Genomic DNA, 22,881 nt, shown 5'->3' on the forward strand with positions numbered 1-22,881 from the left:
TTCCCTCTCCTGCTCTTTGGTTGCTCACCCTATTGGGATGGTCGTGACATTGTAATCAACCAATGCAATCTGATCTGCTGGTTTGTTTGCAGGTGGGGTAACAATATGAATCGTGCGATTCCTTTGCTCATCTTTAGTCGTCTTGGAGTAAGTCTTCGGCTTTTTCTTGCCCTTGATCTTTTATTTCTCCTATTCGAGAGAAGATATCCTCCATCATTCAAATTCTTAGCTGCTGTATCACCTCTCTGTGAATTACCAGGCCTCCTACTCAGGACCTGAGTGAGGACGAGACGGAAAACCAAGAAAGGGGGGGACCCTGTCGACGACGGGGAGTGTGTGCAAGGCACAACAATATCCACAAAGTATTGTCCTTATCAAAGAAATCCTTATTATTTTGCATTTGTTTACTCTGTTTGGTGCTGCACTTTACTTGAACTTGAAAGGAGGCTCTCGATGTGATTACCGAACCACTAAAAATTCCTTTTATAAGATGTTATTTATGAAGGTACATTCGATCTTAGTTCTCTTTGGAGCTAGCAATTGCTATTGATTATGAATTTTTCTGTAAGTTATTATTTTCTGATTTATGACTTCATTGACTAGTTATGTTTTGCATCAGCAAATATTAAACACGGTCTTACGAGTGTTGGTTGAGAAAACTCCTATACCTCTTCATCCTGCCTTTAAAGGATATGCTGAGTACCTAAAGCCATTAATTAATTAGCCCAACTGGCATTAGGGTAGGGGGAATCTCAGTGTTGCCACCTCTATGATCCTGTATCCTGTGGCATATTTTGATGATGGCTACGTCTCTTCTTATCCCTTTTCTTTGTCATTCAGTAACTACTTAATTATGACAACTCCTATTAGTGCTTGAATATGATTGCAATGCATGCTGTCAATTTATGCAAAATCTTTCTTCATAAATGTATTTTTCTAGTAACATAATACAACTACCTCATATTGTGAGATATTATGGCACAAGAATCCTAACGATTGGCACTAAAGTCATAAGCCTTGCTCGCCCAAGGGATTCATATTTTAGAACACTCTTAAGACCGGATATCCCCTATTTTTTGGTAGGTTGATCTTGTTCCATGAGACTAATGGGTATTTAATATTCTCTGAGGCCTTGCCATAGGAGCTTCTGCTGAATACAAACAATTGCATTTTCTACTTCTTCCCATATTGGAATAAGGGCTAGCGAATATACTGGCTTGACCACAAGCACAGGATGTATAGATTATATTTGTCTTGCAAAAAATATCCCTTGTCATGTCCAATGAACCAGCCTTTTTCTTGTATGTTGTAGAGGGCTCCATAGAATTTTTGATTGAGGTTTCAGGTCGAGTGGATAGCACTAATACACTTCTGCCAAGTGTACTTCCAGGAATTCTAAATGCACTTTAGGACCTCCTTTTCTTAGAGGTCCAGTGTATCTTTGAGATTTTTGATTTTCTTGACATTGAGAAATAATAAGAAAAGTATTATCTGCAAAATGAAAATTAACATATATGGGTGTTTCCGTTATTCCTTTAGCCTCCATAATCTGGGCCTTTGCAAACAGTCTGTTTAGGCCTTCACATATGATGATGAATGCAACACTGAGTAAATCATTAGACTGTTAAGTATCCATGTGTCATGTCCCCACTCTAGCTCAGTCTAGCAGAGACATGTGAGTCAGCTTATTATGGGGTCTTGTAGGCTGACAGGGTTGGACAGAGACCCGGTATGGTTATTCAGTGTTGGAGACTTGGTATTCTAGCAGTTATTGATCAGTTGGGAGACATTCCTTGTTTTTAGGAGGCAGTTCCTACTTTTTAGGAGGTTTGATCATGCCCAAGGTTGGGTCTCCATGAGATGCCTCTTTGGGTTCAGTTTCAGAGAGATTGGGCTTGTTTCCTAAATTTTAGGAGCATCCCTAGATTTTAGGGATGAGACTACCAGTGAATCCTTGATTTCCGACTTCAGTCACAGACAGGTGACAGGATGATTTTAGGGTTTGTAATGTCAGTTGGGCATTTTATGGCTATTTGGGTTATATTTTTAATATTTCCTAAGTTAGCGTTTAATAATTAAATAAGGCTAAGTTGTTAGCCATTTTGGAGTAATAAGGGGATTTTTGGCCTCATTTGGATGCGCACCCTATTGTGTGATAGCTCGTTGGAAAGATCTTGAAATTCTTTAAATCTTTCTCTTTGGTCTCAGGGCAATTCAGTGAGCGGATTTCTGTCTATGAGGAAAAAGGTCATTTTCTAGTAACATGACCACTTTAAAATAAGAAATTATAACATTTCCACTAGACCATGCCACTTGGAGACAATTAGGGTTCGATTTGCAATTGAGAGGGGTTATAAGGGGATAGGAGCTTCATTCTATCATCATCTTTTGCATATTTGACAACTTGTATGAATTTGCTCTGGAGAGCGATTTCTAGACTGGGACGCAAACCCCAGGATTAGGATTGGCTGGGACGTAGCCCTCAGCAATCTTTGGCACCGGACTTATAAGGCATTGTGTGTGGTGATTAAGGACAGAGGCATCAATTCTCAGTAGGGTTTCAGCGTGGCCTACCATCTTTCCAGTGGAGACGTGGTTCATTGCAGCTGGAGGAATGCCATTTGCAGCAAATACACCACGTGGTGTATAGGGTATTGCTTGTATTCACTTCCAGTGTATGTGGGGTTGGAGAACATTCTTCATCTTCCAGTTTGACTTTGAATTTGTATGAGAGCTTGGGAAATACATTGGATTCATTGTTTGGCTTTGTAATTCAGACAAATCTGCCTGGTACGATTTGCAATAATTCTGACTTTTGCTGTATACCTCATTTATTTCAGTATTGCTTCATATTTGCTGTTATCTATTCCTTCCTATGCTATTAAACAATCAAAAACACAAAAACAAACAACCCTTTCTGCACTTCTGTCTAGTTCTGTAAGAAAAACTTAAATAAACAGGAAAACAAAATTAAAAATAAAAAAATTACAGCAGGTTAACAGCAAAGATCTATCAGGGATCTTTCACCATGTAAACATACTCAAACTCAACAGTAAAGAAGAAGAAAAATCTTCTATAGTCCCTTACGCCATCTAAAATCTTGAAATATATTAGAGTGAGGGCTGAAGAGAATATCAAGCTTTATTCTGCTTTAGATTGATGCCTGTTCTGGGTAATGGAGCGCGTGGAGTTACTGATTAGTGTGCTTGATTACAGAGAAGGAATCAAAGATGAATGTGAAGGGGAACTAACCATGTGGATGGTTATCCCATGGGAGGTGTGATGATGCTCATATATTGTCTTTTTTGTTTTGGTTGATGTATTGCAAAATTTCAACATTAATTACATCTACTGTGCTTGGATAGGATAGCATTTTGTTTGAATGGTTTGGAAAAATATTTGTATTTAATTGAAGCTGATATAAAACATAGTGTCTACATTGCCTATAATACTCTATCTGTTTGGTTATTTATTATTTCGGGAATGGCCTTGGGATTGAGCTTGGATTTTCGTGCTGCTCAATTAGTCAGGTTTTGTATTCATGGAGTCCATGACTTCCAATGCTGTGTAAAGCACTGGTATTGAATAATTCTGTAAAAAAGCATTGAGAGGATAAATTCATAGCACAGGAGCTTGTATTAATTGCTCTTCTGTAGTCAATTCTAATCACATTATCTAGCAGTCTTCTCAGGTTTTCTAGGATGGCATATGCCCTATCTTGAACCACTGAACTTGACAGTATATCTATAAATCAAATAATGATGTTCCCAAGATGTTCTTCCTTTTTTGTCCTCTCTGTAGTTATTCTTTCAGAGTTTGTAAATAATTCATCTCGACTTATGTTTTTAGCATAGCTACTGTATAAGATTGTGCCAAAAGGAATTGCTTGCTGTTAAAAAATTCTCTATCCTTGTTGGTTATGTTATGTTTTGACTCATATGCTGCAATTTTGGATATATATGCTGTCATCTCTTTGTCCATTGATTCCACTAAAAATGACCATAAAATGGTGTGAGTTAAAGTTTGATGTTGAAATGCAAGGAACCCGCATTTGAATTTAGTTTAGTATGTTCTCATCTTTTCTGCAATGGAAGTCTTATAGTCTGTACTATTGTTTACTACTCATTGCCTTGATGACCTTTCGTGTCCTTTATGAAATATCCTCAGCTTATTTCATCGATGATAAAAATTAAATCTCAATTAGGTTTATGTAGAGGCAGATTACTCTCCATAACAAGCATTGCAAAGCTTCTGACTGATTCTTCTTACGGGAACACTGATTTGAATGATAATCTGTGCTATATTTATATAGTTGTTGCACCTCTAGATTAGTTAGTTTGCTTTAACATAGGTATTCTAGCTAGATTTATTTTCAGTTGTTTTAAAGTTGGTTATTGTAAATACTCCTTAATTTAAATTTATGATAGATAATTTTCCATCTCTTCCAACTTCAGGGATCGGAAAAAGTTTGTCCAGCGTATGGCCTGTGTTGTGAAATATGAATCCCTTGGGCGAGCAGGGCTTATGACTTTGGTGCTTTGCATTAAGGAGGCTTCATTTGGAAGTGACTCAATTGAGGATGAGGGAATATTGGAGAAATTCATGCTGTTATCTGATACCACTGAATGCTTTTCCAGTCATGACATTGATGCTCTACAAGAAAGTACTGTAGACTTAATAGAGGTCTTTAGATTGCTTGTTGAGAGCAGTAAACAACACTTCAATGCACAATATCGATCTCAAGGTCTGTGCTCTGATCGAACAGAATAAATATATTCTTATGTCATTTAACTTATTGGTGCCAATTTTATATATCTTTTTCTTCCAACGAACAAATCGGGTCCTTTCAGATATTTTAGATTTCCATGGATCGCATAGAATTCTATCTAACTATTTCATGGTTGATGCAGTTTGTGAGCATATTATGGTAGCTGCCTTGGCATTAGTGGAGGTTTATGAAGTGTCTTTCAGCAAGCTTTTATATTTTTTAACATCATTCCCTAGGGAGTTAATTGTAAGAAATGGTAAGTAGAGAATTTTATATGGCAAGTCAATTTATTTCTGGGTTTACATGGATTATGCCATGTTAATATTATGTTTTGCACTTATTTTTCACTCATGAATGACTGCCAATGACTGCTAACTATGGCCATTTCTGTCTAGACTCTAACTACAATTGATGGATCCTTTATAGGGCAATAGTCAAGGTGAAACTTGCTTGTTTTATGATCTTTACTTTGAAGAGCTAGTGCACGAGTGTAAAGACAGGCATAGATAAAATAATAACTTCCTTTAATGATTCCATGAGAACCAAAAATATAATGACAGAAAACTTAAAATCATATTTATTGAATATAATAGAAATTGTTTATTTCATATCCAAAGGAAGATATCAACACTGTATGTGATATTGTAGCCGTTTGTCAACACTGAACCCCTTCGCCTTCTTCTAACCACGAGACGGGAACATAGTCGGGGTGTTTAACCACCCAACCATGAAGCATAAGCTTCCCCAGTGTTTTTTGACAGAAGAACTTCCGACCCTGCATGAGGTACCTAGCAATTGGGAGCCAGCGGGTGGGATAGAATCTGGAGCAACATGATATATCTAACTCACATTTCACATAAAAAGAAAATGCTATTTTCTACTATCGTGATATGGCAGAGAGTAAGAAATACAATCATTTAGTAATAACTCATGATTTAAAGGTTTGGCCAAAGCAACTTTTAAGCCGTCTATTGGCAGATAGATTTAGAGTGGAAATCTACCCTTCTCTGTTTCTCCATATGCAGCGCCCATCCTTAAAACGATTATCTAATTTCAAAAACACATCAAAACTGCCCTTTGGCCAAGGTTAGTGGATTGAACTCATATCTGTCTTTTGTCTTTGAGATGTAAGTTTGCTTGTATTTTGTGCTTGGGATCCTATATCTAAACTTTGATCTCTCAAAATTATATGCTTCTATCTCAAAACCCTTGTATTGAACAAAATAGAAGTAAAGAATGAATGTTCTTTTAAGACTAAATGGAGCTTTGGAAATATTCCAATAACCTTTTCTTTCAACGCACAACTACATCTTTTACAAACTAGTGATGAACTTCTTAAATCGTTAAATTGTGTAGTATATGTTAGGGCAATCTATGAGGTTCCATAAATGCTCTATCAACTTCAGTTAGTGTTCCATTTGGGTTGAAGAATCGATTACCAACTACCTGATTGTAGTCATCATTTTGGGTTAGAGTCTAGAAATCTTAGAGTAATTGATATGCCTATAATTGTAAACAATAGGGTTAAAGTGATTTTAAATTTCCATGTAGAATTCCTAGTGCTTGTGTTTGTAGAGCTTGTCAAAGAACACATGCATGGGTTATTGTCTTATGGGGTTTTGGCGAGAATAGTGGTAGTATTCAATCTATTGAATAACAAATGAAATCAATTGGATATGTGCACATATAAAAAGGTTCTTTCCCTCATGATATCCATATTGTTTGTTTTTCTAGGGTAAATGAGATAATTTCTCCTCAAGTATGAACATTTTCCTTTCCTAGAGTAATGGCCAACAAAGGGGCCTAGATGAAATTAACATGTTTTGTGTTTGACACCCCATATACTCTTTTCAACAAAACCATGGCCTCTTTGATGTGTTGATTAAACAACATGACTATATATGCTTTTATATTTGACCATCTATTTCAAGACTTTAGTTCTTGACCCCAATGTCTTAAAAGATCATAGATATCATTAATTGCTAAGCACTTTTGAACATTCTCATAATCATACTTGAACTGGACTTTGATAGGTTTATCTATATGTATTCAAATCCTAGAAATATATAAGACACCCTCCCAAGATTAGGCATGCAAATCCCTCTTTGAGCTATACTACATTGACAAATATCTTTAACATGCTCAAAAGAGGGGAATTCTTCTAGTTTTGCATCTGCTCGATGAAGGAAAGTTTCCTTGACTTGTGTGGTTCGTTCTTCTTGCTCTACCTCCCTTGGTTTGGGTGAAGTCTCTGCTCCTTTGGTGTTTCTAATTGAGTTAGGTTACTGTAACTTTTAGACTTTGATAAATCCAGCAAAAACGTTTTCCTTGAACTCTTGTGTATTTACATCAAACGAGGGTTGCCTTTAGGTGCCACATCTGCTTGAAACTCAAATTTCTAAAACAACACCTGCATTCATTAACAATTTGTCATCTTTACCAAACTCTCAGCTTAAATGCACTTGCAAAAAGGCAGTGGTACTTTAGTGAAATTCCTTTGAAACAATAAAAACCTTGTAGTTATGTATCTTATTAGTTAAAGAGTCCTAATTGAAATTCAAGATGTTAGTAATTATGATCAATCAGTTAAGAGCCCATGTTTTACATTATTACATTTGCTTTGGAATAATGACAAATTTGAGTCCACCTTACTCAATTATTTCTGGTCTTCTCACAATGATTATAAAATAATAAAAATGGCAGCTATATTATTACATTTGCTTTGAAACATCCCACTGCCATCCCTGATCAATTTTTTTGGTCCTAATGTCTTGGAAACACAGGGATTGCTGGCCTTCCCTAAGTAGCTAGGTTTGCACCCGGTTCAAATTCCTGTCCGGTTTGCTTGTGGGTGCGGCCAGGGTACTCTAAAACTGGGGCCAGTTCGTCCCGGGTGAACCTAGGATGAACTTGGATGCCCAGTTGTGTCAAAAACCAAAAATATTGCATTTTAAAAATAATTTTTAGGGTCTAATTTGACTTTTTGCCTTCCCTAACCATAAAAGTGACCTCCAGAACACTTAAAACACCAAATCAACTTCATATTTGCTCATTTCTTTTGCAAACAATAAGTTTCATTCCTACAGGCTGAGCATTTATTTTTGCTTGTTGCATTGACTTAGGGAGTTGAAGATAGAACATTGAAGCTTCATCAAGGACTACACCCTCATTCCTACGCATTTGAAACCATACATTGGCTGTAAGAGGTAAGATTATTTTCAATTTTTTGCCTCCATCTTTGTTTTACAAACATGAAACAAATTATTTATTTTGTTTATCTATTTTTTTTCCATTCTTTTATTTTTGTTTCGAATGTGTTCACAAAAATTGTTGCCATAGGAATTAGAATGGCAACTAGTTCTAGCTCCACAAGTCAACAACCAAAATTCAAAATAGATCTAAATTCTCTTCTGTGGAAATATGTTGATATGATATGACCAGTTCGAGGAGGTGGGGGATACATTTGGAAGTGCAAGGGATGTGATGTACAACATTCTAGTTCATATAATTAGGTGAAAAACCATTTGTGTGGAACACCTAAAAGAGGCGTCAAACATTGCCTTGGAAAAGATGTTGTACCTATACCACAAGAGACAATGTTAGGATATATCATGGAGCAAGAAGAAGCAGATGAACGAGAAGCACGTAGATTAAATCAGTCTGTTCCAAAAAAATCAAAGGGAATGCAACACCCATCTAATCCTAATAATGTGGTAGAAATCCACCCATTTTTTACCACAACTGATGTTGAAAGTGAACAACCCACTATACACAAAAGATCAAAGGGAACTTTGGAAAGTGCACTGTAAAATGAGAGTCAAGAAATTGCCGATCAACTTGTAGCAAGATGTATTTATGCAATTGGGTTGTCTTTCAATGTTGTTTGCTCTCGATATTGGAAAGAGATGTTGAAAAAAGCTAAGGATGCTCCAAAAGGGTACAAGGGCTCAGGTTATGAGAAGGTGCATGGCATCTTGTTGGAAAGAGAGGTTAAGGGAGTTGAAGATACATTGAAGCCCATAGGGGATTCATGGATTGAGATAGGTGTGCATTGTTTCAGATGGGTGGAAAGATACAAAAAATCATCCCTTGATCAATGTCATAGCGATGTCTCCTAAAGGGGCAATGTTTTGAGATCCATGGATTGTAAGGGTGTAATTTCCCCACTTCTCTAGTTGCTAACTAGATGCATAAATTCACCTGTCACCCATCTCCATAGGTGAAGTTCAGTGTTGGGAGATGATGGGTTAGCCAAAGGGGACCAATACTTAGACAAATTTTGCTCTGGTGAGCCATTTATAATTAAACTTTATAATATTATGTTATAAAGTTACTTTTTCTAAATTTAGAAAGAGTTAATAAAAGTGACTTTATAAGTTACTTCTTTTAAGAATAAGTAACTTTATATTAAAAGTTACATTGCACTTTTCCCTATGAGAGTTAGTAACTTAAAGAGTGGTTATAATTTCATGATGAAGACCCCCCTCAAGTTGGCACCACTTTATGGAAGAGGAAGATTCCAAGGAATCTTCAAAAGATGCCTCCAAGAAGTTTGATTTGGGCTTGGAGAGTTAAGAAGGCTTTGTACGCTCATTTTGGGCATAATTTTGTGTATGTTAATTTTGAAGGAAAACACTTTTCAGGTCTGCAATGATTTTTGCAGAGAGTTGGAGCAAGATTGGGGATGAAATCCTCCAACCTTTTGATGATAGGACGAAAACCCTTCATCAATCATCAACCGATTTTGCATAGAAGATTGTATTTGGTCTTCAAGGCTTTGAATCAGGCAGTTGAAGGGTGACAACAGCATCATAGGAATTTGATTATCAGATTTGAGTGGAAAGGAGACCAAATTTGATGAAATTTGTGCATTCTTTGGCCAGCCGTACTCCCTAGACTTGGCTGTAACATTCCATTTTACCTGTGGAAGCCAAAGAAGGGTTTCAGCTCAGGTTTATTGCTCAGAATTCATTGTCAGCAGCCTATAAGAGGAAGCCAAGGGTGCGTTTGGAGGAATTACACCATACTGGAGCTACATCAGTGAAATAGAGGGACAAACAGGGTCAAAATTGGGGATCTCTCCTGGCAAGGTTTCAGAATTGTCAGTTATTCATTCAATTGTTTTTGATAATTATTATTTAGGAGAATAAGACTTGTTGGAGCTGTTGGAACGCCTTGGAAGCTCTTGTAGCAGCATCTTCATTCAATAAAGTCAATAAAGAAGCCCTCCAGGCAAGGCGTTGGACTCCTGGTAGGCCAATTTGGGCATGTTAGTATTGAAATTAAATTATTCATTGCTTTTATTAGTTGCTGTTAATAAATCAGACATTCTGAAATTTAGTTTCAGTAGAAGTAATTTGTTCTTAACTAGAATTCCAAATTGCATTATTCAAACTATCATTCAAAAAACCCTCATCAAAACCAAAAATTCATCGTTGGTCAAAGATTCAACTGAGACAAACCAAATCAGATTGTGCCAATATCCCAATTGGCATCTTTCAGTGGTATCAGAGTGATGATCCTGCCAGCCTGAGGGTCATCAGAGTGATTCTATGCATCGGGGCAGATTTGGCACTTGTAGGTTTTACACACGCAGAAGACAATGGGTGGATTTGAACTTTGTTACTGAACAACCAGCAGAGAATAATATGGCTGATCAAGAGAATAACAGGGATGAGGGAAGACGGGAGCTTCTAGATCTTGATGAGATTATGAGAAGCTTGGCTGATGCATAGCCAATAATTGTCTAGGCTATTAACAGGTTACAGGACACCCTGGATATGATGGATTTGGGAAATCACAGGGGTAGGCGCAAAAATCATAGCAAATCAATTGCAGCTGTAGGGAGTCGTGGCAGCAGTAGGACTCCATCTTCCCTGGGAAGTGCATCTATTTCACCACGGAGAGACATGACACATACTAGGACAACCGATAGACCTATGCTTCCTCGGTTCACTCCTAGAGATGAACCACCATTGGCTGATCCGCAAAATGGAGTGACTTTTCAGGGTATAGTTATGGCCGCTAGTGATGGCTGGGCTCAACTTCCAGCACACGTTAGAGAAGTGTTCCCTTTGCATCAATATTGTACGGAACACAAAGATTCTATGAGGGGACAGAATGACAGAGGGCCTAGACAGCTGTGGAATAACGATTTGAAGAAAGCTACAAACAAGCTTACTTTATCCACATTTGATGGTAGTGGCTCCATTAGTGCACGAGCATGGGTCCATAAGTTGGACATATACTTATCCTTGAAACCTATGGCTGAAGATGAAGCCATTCAATTTGCTGTCCTACACTTAGAGGGAGTTGCATATGATTGGTGGCACCATGGATTAGTCACTCAGAACCATGCTCTCATTCACTCATACCTTGAGTTCATAGAGAGACTGATTGCCAGGTTTGTCAGGAAGGATGTGGAACTATATTACAGGGACTTAGCTCTACTGAGGCAGACTAGACATGTAGAGGCTTACATTAATGAGTTCCAGCGCATAGCAGTGATGGTTCCAAAGATGCTCGATAGATGGGTGGGGATGCTTTTTATTGAGGGCCTTCATGAGAGGCTCAGAGGATTGGTTAAGGCTTTAAAGCCTAAGACCTTATAGGAGGCCATACAACTTACATTGGATCAGGATACCTCACCTCCACCCTCCACATTTCAACAAAACAAAAACTTTCCTAGGAACTCCAAACCCTTCCAATAGTCTTTTAGTCCGCAGAAGGGGAACCCATCTTCTCCTAAGATTGATCAAGAATATAGAAATGAATTGAGAAGGAAGAAGCTGTGTTTTACTTGTAAGGAACCTTGGGAACTTGGTCACAGGTGCCTTGGCAAAGGCAAAGCCCATCTCATTGAGGTGAGCTCAGATGTGGAGGATGAACATATATAGGACATTGATAATGAGGAGGTACATAATGAGCCACCACAGATAGAGCTTAATTCTACTGATGCACAGGCTACGACCAATGTCACTATGGCCACTCTGTCGAGCTATCCTAAGTTCCATGCTTTCAGACTGAAGGGGACTATTCAGGGGCAGCGGGTAGTGTGTTTAGTGGATACTGGAGCAACCCATAACTTTATTGATCAACACTTGGTAGAGAAACGTGGGTTGCAGACAGAGGAATTTTTAGGATTTGGAGTGAAGGTTGCAGATGGTGCAGTGTTGGGATGTACCGGGAGGATTCCTCAACTCAGTATTCAGATGGGAGACTACACATTGACAGATGATTTTTATGTTTTGCCATTAGAGGATTATGATGTAGTTATTGGTATGCAGTGGTTACAGGGGATTGGCAGATATGTCATAGATCACCATAGGATGCAGTTGGAGTTTCTAGCTGATGGTAAGAAGAGAATATTGAGGGCATTGTCAGATGGAGGTCCCAAGGAGGCTTCTTCTCGCAGGATGGAGACTATTATCAGGCACCGAGAAATCTTTTGGGCTACACAATGCTTTATCTCATCGAAGGCACCTTCATCTCAAGATGGAAAAACTTTTCATATAGATATTCAGCAGATTTTAGATAAGCATGGGGTGGTGTTTGGTGATATACCACCTGGTGTACTGCCTGATCGAGGCTTTGAGCATGTGCTAGAGATAGAAGAGGGAGCAAAGCCGGTTATGACCACTCCATACCGCCATCCTAAGGCCTATAGAGACGAGATTGAGAAGACCATCAGAGAACTTTTGGACATGGGATTCATTAGACCGAGTTCTAGTCCCTTTGCTCCTTCAGTAGTGCTGGTGAAGGAGGATGGGACCTTACATTCTTCAAATTCTTTCTTAAAGATGAATTGTGAGATGCAATTATGAATGAGTTCGTAGATTTTGAGCACTCAAATGGTCAAAATGTTGAGGCTCTTCATGATAGTTTTAGGAAGGATGCTCATAGTTGGTGGTACCTCTATGGCCAATTCTTCCAGCAGTTGCAGCCCCTCGCAATCAAAATTCTATCACAAGTAAGCTTAACAATTAATGAGTATTTATTTTTCAGTATTTAAATTTTTTTTTTTTTTAAAATTGAAAATTCTATTTAATAAATATATATGTAATGCCCTTGCTAAATCTGGCCTGACTTTTTTTCAGTTTGAGTTGTTTGGCATTTTGTCAAATACTTGGCATGCATTCACCTTGTAGTCTGATTTTTCTGAGTTTGGACTGATTCTTGGAAGCTGTGTTGATTTAAATGCACTATTTTCTGATTTGGCTTATCATAATAGGTTTGCCAATATAGAAATGAATAGCAACATTTATATAGCATGAAATGCAAACACGACTCATCAAATATTTTCCAGAAATTAAGAACTGAGTCAAAAGTACAGATCACTCTATCATAACACCATTTTCTTCTGAATAAGAGAGGTTAAAAACAATATAACATACCAATACAAGTGATTATGCTGGAAATGTAGAGTTTAGTCCATATTTCAGCATTAACTCTTCCTAAACCCTAGGCACAGCTTTCATTTGTCCTAGAACTGGTATGGCTGTATGGAAAAACAATGGTGCCACCTTCAATCTACAGTTTGAACTTCAAACCCAGCCGCCTCCTCTTCAAACCTTATCATCCCCAGCCAATGTTGTGAAATAAGCTCTAGGAATGACTACAACAGTTTGTATGGCCCCAGCAGAAATACTACGGTCACAGCATGAGAAAGTACAACCCAACAAGAATATGGTATGGTCACAGCATGAGAAAGTACAACCCAACAAGAATATGGTACGGTCACAGCATGAGAAAGTACAACCTGACAAGAATATGCTATGGCCTAGGAATGTGGTATAGCTCCAGTAATAAAGGTGCGACCAAGTAAAACATTCAACAACAAATCTCTTAACTCTCCTGACTTCCTTCCTCAATCTTGATAGGATATGCAAGCATACAATAAGCTCAACCTGGAAATACAATCTCGTAGCTTGAAAACACCTTTTCAATTCAAGCTGAATGTGTTTCCTGAAGTAGAAACACCACTATTCTTTTGACTGTATCTTGCAACAGTGAGAAGAATGTCATTCAAGAGGGATTTTGTCCTCACAAACCCTTTAAGATGAACTCTACAATTAATTCACAAATTATCAATTCAACCAAGCATACTGAAAAAGAACTCTTACGAGTCTTTTATAACTTCCTGGGAGAGCTCACACACTTTCCAGCCAATGTGGGATAAATAAAATACTTCCCATTTTAATATTTAAGTCTCCAAGTACCTTTTAATGAAGGGCAACTTTTAATATTTAAATAACTTCCCTTTTTACTTAAGTCCCCATATCAATAAAGTTAAATATTTAATTTTAACTTTATTGATAAATAAATTAATAACCACAAGCGATTATTAAAAATTCTGGTCGATATCAACAATTACCATTGAAAGGATAATATTCATGAATTCACTGATGATTCAGACCTGGACCAACTGACTTACTATAAATGGTAAGTATGCCAAAAAAAAATCAAAACACCTCAGAATAGTCTGCAACTGAAACTATCTAAGCCAAATATCCCCAAGATCCCGTAAATGTCATGGGTAGCCTACGGGACCATGGAAAAATAGGCTAACGACAACATCATACAATGTGTGCTAGAAAGGGGACATTACAATATAACTTTAAATGTTTTTTTGTCTTCGTAGGTTGCTAGTTCATTTGCATCAAAAAGGAATTGGAGCACCTATTCTTTCATCCATTTAGTGAAGCGCAATAAATTGCACTCAAGAAGATTGTAGAACTTAGTGCATGTGCATTCCAACTTGCGTTAACTTTCACACAAACAACATGACTACAAGCAAGGGGAGACGAAGATGTGGGATATAGAGACGGAGCATACTGACTTGGATGCTTCCACTTCTCAACATATTGCATTTGACGACTCAAAAAGGGAGCACACTATTAGTGCAAGTGGCACCAACATTGCTTGTGGTTCATCTAATGTTCCTACATCATCTAATGTCAATGATGATGATGATGATAATGATTTAGATAAGATGATGATGATGATGATGATGATGACGATGATTATAATGATTTAGATAATCCATTTGATATTTAAAACTTAAAATTTCAAATTTTTAAAACTTGAACTTGATGTTATTATTTTGATATTGAACTTGAAGTTTGAACGAAGAATATTTATCATGCATGTTTTAAAATTTAAATGACATTCAAGTTTTGGTGGTTTTGTTTTTTATATGCTGCTATGTGATATTCTAATTTGCAATGGGAGGCTCTAAGTTGCCGATTTCGGTTCGGATTTTTTGGATCCGGTTTGCTGGTTCGGCTTTTTTTTCTTTGCATGATTGTTGTACTAACGAACACAAAACCCAGAAAATTTAGTTGAACTAGCGAATTGGCTCCTTGAACTTGTTTTCCCCGTAGGGTGTCAGGTTAAGACATTACATAAATGACAGAAGTACACATAATATATGGAACTCACAAGTGTTCTATTGATTTATGCTAAGGCTGTACATACAATGATTGCAATATGTTCCATTACAATAGCATGTCCAAAGACTGGAAATAGATACAATATAAAGGAGTCTGGTCAATTACCCGGTGCCAACTGTCGACAACCGACGGGTTAACTGCCGATGCTAACACAATTTACCTTAATGCTTAATTACCTGACAACATCATCCCCCCCAAAAAGAAATGTCGTCTCCGGACGACAGACAACCAAAATGGGAATGATGTACAAGCAAAACTGAAACCCAAAACAACAAATCACCGGGGAGGGCAAGAGGGCGTCCCTGAAGAAGAAGGCGCTGGTGGTGGTGTAGTGGTGGACGCCAATCGCCCATGCAGCTCGTACACTTGCTCTGTCCTCCTCTTCAGATCCTATTCTGCCACCATTTGCCTCTCCATTGCAGCCTTAACCATATAGGCTGCCTCCAACACCTCCTTATCCTTCTTGTCCACGCTCTCCAGTGCACTGACCAATCGAGTCTCTAATTGCGCTCTGGATGCCCTTTCCTCTTCCAGCTGCATAACCAAGGCAGACTTATCTGCTACTAGAATGTCCATCACTGTCTGAGTCTGTGCCATGGTAGCCTCAACCTCCCGAAACCTGGCAGTTAGCTCCTCTTGAGCCGTCACTGTTGCTACGTGCAAGGCCTCAGTTGTGGATGCCATGTGTTGTGTCCTCCAGAGCTCAAGATAGCCTTTGCAGAAGGCGTGCTCCACCTCTCTCAACAAGGACTGCATTCGGGTCTCGCCAACCCCCTCAGTGAGGCGCCAAGCCTCCAGCATCCCCAGGTTCTTCGTCTCAGGCCACCCGATAGACTCAAAATACCTCCCAAACTCCTCTCTGCATCCTGTGCGGGCAAAAGTCAACAACCTCTCCATCCGCTTGACCATGGCAGCATACTCCTGGAGTCTCGCAGATGTCACCAGCCGCTGTGCTCCTAGAGTCATCTCGGCAATGAACTGCTCAAACTCTCCCGCACCCTGCTGTACTCCCATAGGCACCCCCTCCTCTCTGTAAGGACTGGTTACTCTACCTCCGTCGGGGGTGAAGCAGCCCTCCGAAGCGCCCTACTACTGGGAGAACTCCCTTCCTCGAGGTCAATGATATCCAGGGAATGCATCTCCCTGCCTGGAGATAGAGTGGCCTCCCCTACAGGTGCCACGGGTGTGAGTTGGTAACGGCTCAATCAAGCATTGAGGTCATCGTGGAGAGCGCCTGCTTCCATCATTACCTCCTGCATATAACCTGGCACACCTGGCACATCTTGCTCCTTGGAAGCCCTTGCACTCGCCAAGATACCCGACCCATCCTGCTGAACGGAGGCCACCCAAGAGTCGATTACTGCTGTGGTCTCGACCCTCGATGGTGTCATAGCTATTGTCACCTGAGGCTGCCCAAAGCTAGGTACTGGCACCGTGGTGACTATGCTGACTGTCCCAAATGACCGTGGCATCGCCAACTGACAAGTCTTCGGTAAGTGTGCTGGTGTAAATTGGACTTGAGCCTAGTGCGATGCTAGAATGGCTGGTGCGGACCCTTCCGTGCCTGCGGATTCGACTACCTCCTCTTCAGGCAGCTGATCACCCCCTCTACCTGCCAATCGAAAACTCCCTCCGCTCACCTGGGAGGTCTCGGCTGATTCCTCCCTGCCGCTATCAGCATCCTCCTTTGTGTTAGACTCTTCCATGTCGGACTTCGTTTTTGATATGGCGGGCTTCTTCCTTTTAGTGCCCAGACGTGCCTCCGCGCCATGTGCCAAGACATCCAAGTGCGACCAGTAGAATATAGGCGGTTGGTCCGGTGCAACACGACCTTGTGGCTCCAATGGCTGTGAGCCTGGGGTGATCTGTGTGCGGACTGCATCGAGAAATAACCCAATGGCGTGATGTGGCATGTAAAATTTCTTGTACTGGAGAGTCATGAACTCGTCCATCCTATCTGCCAGCAGTGATGCCCAATCATACACCACTCCGTTGTGCAACCCATTCATCAACACTATTTGTGCGATAGCTATGTCAGACGCGCGGCTGGCACCTGTAAGGCAACTCTTTACTACGGACAACAGGCATCGCCATACTCCTTTCGCCAAAAATGTTTTCTTGACCCCCCTACTCTTTCCGACACTTTTGAGGCTATCTTTTTCTGCCTGTGTGAGTTTATTGCGCAACATCAACTGTAGCAAGGTGGCACGGTTTTCGAGAGTGATTTTCTACGAAGTATCGATCTTTTTTCCTTTCAACCCAGGTATGTCACACACCCTGCTGAACTTGCTTGCCGTGAAAGAAACAGTTATCCGCTGGTGCTGATAGTCAAATACAGGCTGGTGGTGGTGTCTATCATAGCTGCCAATCATGGCACGCAAAACCACCTCAAAATCTTTTATGCAGAAAACTGGCATTTGGATAGCCCAATGTACCTGTGCCTGGGGAAGATTTTTCTTTATTGGGTCGTCGTGAGGTGTCTTCGCCCACCAATTCCTGCAGTCTATTCCATTCAGACCCTCAAACACAATATTGTCCGCTGTTACCTCTTCCTTGTCCTTTGTCGATTGGGTTTTTGGACGATGCTTCCTTCTTTTCTGAGTGCTGCTCATCCTGAGTCTGCCTGCAATACGCACACTAGATGGCAAAACTCGCTTGCCTGTGTCTGCACTTGATTTTGAAGTTCTTCGCCCTCCCTGTAACTTGTCTTCTAACGGCTGCAACCGTTTTCTCCAATCAGCCTTATTCTTGTTTGTGTCCATTGATTCCAGATTAATTCTCTTAATCTGCTTTTATAGAGTTTTTAACCTTCTTGCACGTGCCACGCCCTTCCTTCCAAATGTTAGCGTACGGTGTACAGTTGTGGCATGCGGTGTACAGCTGTGGCGTGCGGTGTACAGCTGTGGCGTGCGTGGACGATCTTCGGTTCTCCTTCCGCGATTTCTTTCCTGCCGTACGGGTGTGCGGGGTCTGTAAGCAAAAATCCTTTTTGCAATTCTCTGTAGATGCTGGTAGCAGGTTCCGGAGTTAAGTCTTTCTGGGCGCCATAGGTATATATGGCGTGCGGGGGCATCTGCCTCACTGCACGGTGGGCATGCGGCCCCACTGTACGGCGAGTGCCACCGTACGGTGCACTTTTTTTTCTTCCTTTTTTTTTCTTCCTTTTTTTTTCTTCAGGCCGTACGATCACCTGTTGTACGGACTCGTACGACCGTACGCTTTTTAATATTTTTTTAATGACTATTTCTTCGGGAGGAGGATTCGGGATCGGTCGCCCGTCTCTGTTCGTGGTATTGTTTTAATTTCGACCCATTGACGGCGTTTGGCATCTCCTTCCCGTCGAGCGTCCACAACTTAATCGCCCCGTTGGCATTGACCTCTCGTACCTTGAAGGGGCCTAGCCATCGTACTTTAAATTTTTCGGGTTTGATTTTGTTCCTTCCATTGAATTTCAACACTAATTGCCCCAGAGTAAACTTCATTCGCCTAAGATGCTTGTCGTGCCAGACCTTCCTTCTTTGCTGGGCTGCTTCTGTGGCCCATTGTGCCATCATTCTTTTTTCCTCCAGCTTGCTCAAGGTATACAACCGCTCTCGGAGACTCTCCATGTCGCCTAGTCTGTTGTCAATGGCGATCCGAAGACTCGGCACCATGAATTCCACTGGCACCACCGCTTCCTGCCTGAACATTAACTGTGTAATGTCCCCACTTTGAAATAAAATTTAATAATAAATGATAATAATAAAATTAAAATATTTAAAATTAAATTAAAATATAAAATAATATAATATAATTAAATATGATTAATAAAAAATTAATTAAGTTAATGAAAAGTCAAAAGACATGAAAGGAAAAGTTGTGACTCCCTCAACATTGAGATATAAAAGGGAGAAGAGAACCTCATATGAGAGGGGGGATAATTTGGAAATGAGAAGTGCAGATCTAATTTAAATAATAAGTGCAGATCTAATTTAAATAATAAGTGCAGATCTGATTATGAGAGGTTGTGTCCCTTTCAAAGGGCAGAAATAATGAAGAGTTGCACTCTATCAAAGGGAATGGTGAAAGGGTGTGTCTCTTGCCAAAGGGCATACATGATGAAGAGGTGTGACCTCTCCCTCACATTGAGAGATATAAAGGAAAGGAATCAAAAGCATCTAGTAAGAGCACCATGGATCAGATCAGATCAGAACTGTTATTAAGTTACAGGCAGTAACTTCCTTGTTCTTGGTCGTATGCATGGGGATGTGTTTAATAAGTATCCTTAATATATGAAGCCCAATAATGTTCTTATGCAGAATTAATAGTAATACTAATATGGACTGCAATATGTATGATAGTCATACTTAATTTCATATATGTATTCATAATACATAAGAAATATATATACTTATAGTCTAAATCATGTTATTACTTTCCGTATTTAAGAAGATGGGATTGAGATGTTCCAAAGAGGGGCAGTCTAAATCCAAGCAATAGGTTAAGTCCCAAGATAGGGTGGGGATCAGCGACCAATAAGCCTTAAGGGTATAGACCCAAGATAGGTAAGGGCTTGGATCTGTAAACTTTGAGGGAACCTATTGTAGTTGGTCTCTAAGCGCTTTGGTAACATATGTAAACCCTTCTCCCTTAAAACTGAAGTAGTAGCAGGGTTTGATATCTATATTAAGAACTATGAATAATGAAATTAATCAACTAATGAGGAAAATAGACAAGCACTTGTTAATAACTTATTGAAGAAAATCTATCAATTTTAGTATATTTAAATGGATCATGTAGGGTTTGATACAATCATATTTAATTATATTATATTATTTTATATTTTAATTTAATTTTAAATATTTTAAATTTTATTATTATCATTTATTATTAAATTTTATTTCAAAGTGGGAACATTACAAACTGGAAGGGGGTCTGTCCTGTGGTGACCTTATACGTCATCCGGTACGCCCATAGTATCGATGGTAAGCTTTCCTCCCAATCTTCCTTCTCCACTCCGCAAGACTTGTAAATCACAGAGACAATTATTTTGTTTGTCGCCTTGGCTTGCCCATTCACCCAAGGATAGTAGGGGCTTGATAAGGAGTGGAATATCTTGAACTCCGTCGTGAACAACCAGATTATATGATTGACAAAATGTCCTCCTCGGTCACTCATCAATTGGATTGGAATCCCGTACCGTGTAATGATTTGCTCGTAGATAAACCTTGCCGTACTGACGACCGAATTGTCTGGCAGAGCCCGTGCCTCGACCCACTTGGTCAAGTATTATGTGGCCACCACGATGTATATGCACTGTCGGGCTCGACTTGCCTTCAAAGGTCCGATGAAATCCAACCCCATCGTTCAAACAGTTCTTGGGCATTGGACGGGTTGAGGGGCATAAAATCCCTCTTCAGCGGCCTCCCCGCCCGTTGGCATGTGTCACAGCTCGTCACCCACTCCTGGGTGACATTGTGTAGTGCCGGCCACCATAGCCCTGCCATTAGAACTTTCTTGGCCGTGGTGTCGGGCCCCATGTGCCCTCCTGCCGGGCCTTCACGTTCTTCCCGTAAAACACCTTGAATTTCTTCCTCTAGGACACATCGCCGTAGGACCTGGTCAAGTCCCATTTTATACAAAATGCCATTAATGAGTTGAAACGTCTTACTCCTTAGTACGAGCTTCCTTCGCTCCCCTGGTGGCATCTCTCTAGGGAATTGTGATGTCGACAGATATTCCCCGATGCTTCTGTACCAGGTAGGAAGAACAACAATGCAGAATAAGTGGGCATCTGGGAAGTCTTCATTTACTCCTTCCGCTGGTTGCCTTGACTTGATTCTAGATAGCTGGTCGACTATCACATGGCTTTTCCCAGGTTGTACAATAATGTTGAATGTAAACTCCTGCAGCAGTAGCAACCATCGGCTGATTCGCCCCTGAATGATTGGCTTATTCACCAGGTACATTAACGCTTGGTGGTCCACATAGAATGTGAACGGCGTAGCCAGTAAGTAATGTCTAAACTTCTGGATGGAGTACACCATCCCCAAGGCTTCCCTCTCTGTCGTACTATAGTTTTTTTCCGCCTTTGACAGGAGTCTGCTCGCGAAGTATACCGGGTGATCTAGCCCATGATTGCCAACCTGCGCCAGTGTGGCCCCTATGGCAAAATTTGATGCGTTGACGTGTACATGGAACTCTTTGTCCCAATTCGGATATGTCAGGATTGGCGCACCTACCAACCGTGACTTCAGTTTTTGGAAGGCTTGTTCCTGAGCCGTCCCCCATGCGTACTGTTCACCTCTCCTCGTCAGCTTGTCCAGAGGGCAGGATACTTGAGCAAAATTTTTGATAAACCGCTTGTAATACCCTATGTGTCCTAGGAAGGATTGACTCCCGTGACATCTGATGGTGCCTCCATTTCCGCTATCACCCAAATCTTGTCCGGGTCAGTCTTGAGTCCAGCCTTACACACACTGTGTCCTAATAGCTTCCCTTGAGGCACCATGAATCTGCATTTTTTGGGATTGAGTTTAGAACATCAGATGAGAAATCCTTCGTTAGTGTCTTTTCCCCCTCGAACAATTCTTCGGGTTCTCTGTCAGGGTCACTCGTTCCTTTTGGTAATGGTTGTCCTATTATCCGTGTGCCATGTAGTATGTCCTTTTCCCGTTGCTCCTAGGTTTTTACTTAGGCAACGACGCCAAATGTTTTCCCCGTAGGGTGTTAGGCTAAGACATTGCATAAATGACAGAAGTACACAGAATATATGGAACTCACAAGTGTTCTATTGATTCATACTAAGGCAGTACATACAATGATTGCAATATGTTCCATTACAATAGCATGTCCAAAGACTGGAAACAGATACAATATAAAGGAGTCTGGTCAGTTACCTGGTGCCAACTGTTGACAACCGACGGGTTAACTGCCGATGCTAACACAATTTACCTTAATGCTTAATTACCTGACAACAGAACTCAAAGCTGAACCAGCTCCTCGAACTCGAAGCTGAATCGGAATGGGAACCGGAATCAGCTACTTAGGGTCTTCCCCTTGTAAGTTACATTGAATTTATAGAAAAAGTTCCAAAGTGAATTAAAAAATATTTTATTGTTCTTTTGTGGTCCCCACACCACACAGCCCTAAATGAGATATTGTAATGTCCTGTTATTTTATTATTTATGAAGTAGGAACTTTTAACTTATAAGAATCAATTGCAAGAGACTTCTTTCCTCAATTTCACTATTAAATAAAGTAAATAATAATAATCAATACAAGAAGGACTTGATACACAATGATTTCCACTTGATATGAAGTCAATCTCACTGCTATTTCTGAATTAACAATTAGGTGTATGCAAATGATCTTGATCAATATATGTGTGCACTAAGTATAATGCCACTTATTTTATCTATTAATGGATTATCTCTGCTTTTCCTGATATGTTTGATGATGTGTATGCAATGATCCACCTTATGAAGATAGCTACAAAGCTATATAAACTGCTATCTCAGATATTCCAATGAGAATGTGCAGATGTAAATATTGGTACCACCTTGCTGTGATACGTTGCTGTTCCTGGTGTTAAGTTATATGCTTGCAACAATATATACGGATGCTGTGTCTGATTTGGAGATGATAGCATGCAACAAATAAGTCGATTGCTGTTTCAGATCT

The 22,881-nt window shown here is 40.0% G+C and overlaps 1 protein-coding gene across 9 annotated transcripts in view; it reads left to right on the forward strand.

Annotated features, from left to right (window-relative positions):
- LOC131067769 (uncharacterized) overlaps positions 1–22,881 on the forward strand; it is a 290,039-nt gene that overhangs the window by 33,601 nt on the left and 233,557 nt on the right. For all 9 annotated transcript variants that reach the window (XM_058002912.1, XM_058002916.1, XM_058002917.1 and 6 more), the window contains 2 exons: positions 4,455–4,744; positions 4,911–5,024. In XM_058002912.1, coding sequence (XP_057858895.1) covers positions 4,455–4,744; positions 4,911–5,024 — 404 coding nt within the window. The remainder of the gene's footprint in view (positions 1–4,454; positions 4,745–4,910; positions 5,025–22,881) is intronic.

Source organism: Cryptomeria japonica, chromosome 5 (assembly GCF_030272615.1).
Source record: "Cryptomeria japonica chromosome 5, Sugi_1.0, whole genome shotgun sequence".
NCBI classification, from domain to species: domain Eukaryota; kingdom Viridiplantae; phylum Streptophyta; class Pinopsida; order Cupressales; family Cupressaceae; genus Cryptomeria; species Cryptomeria japonica.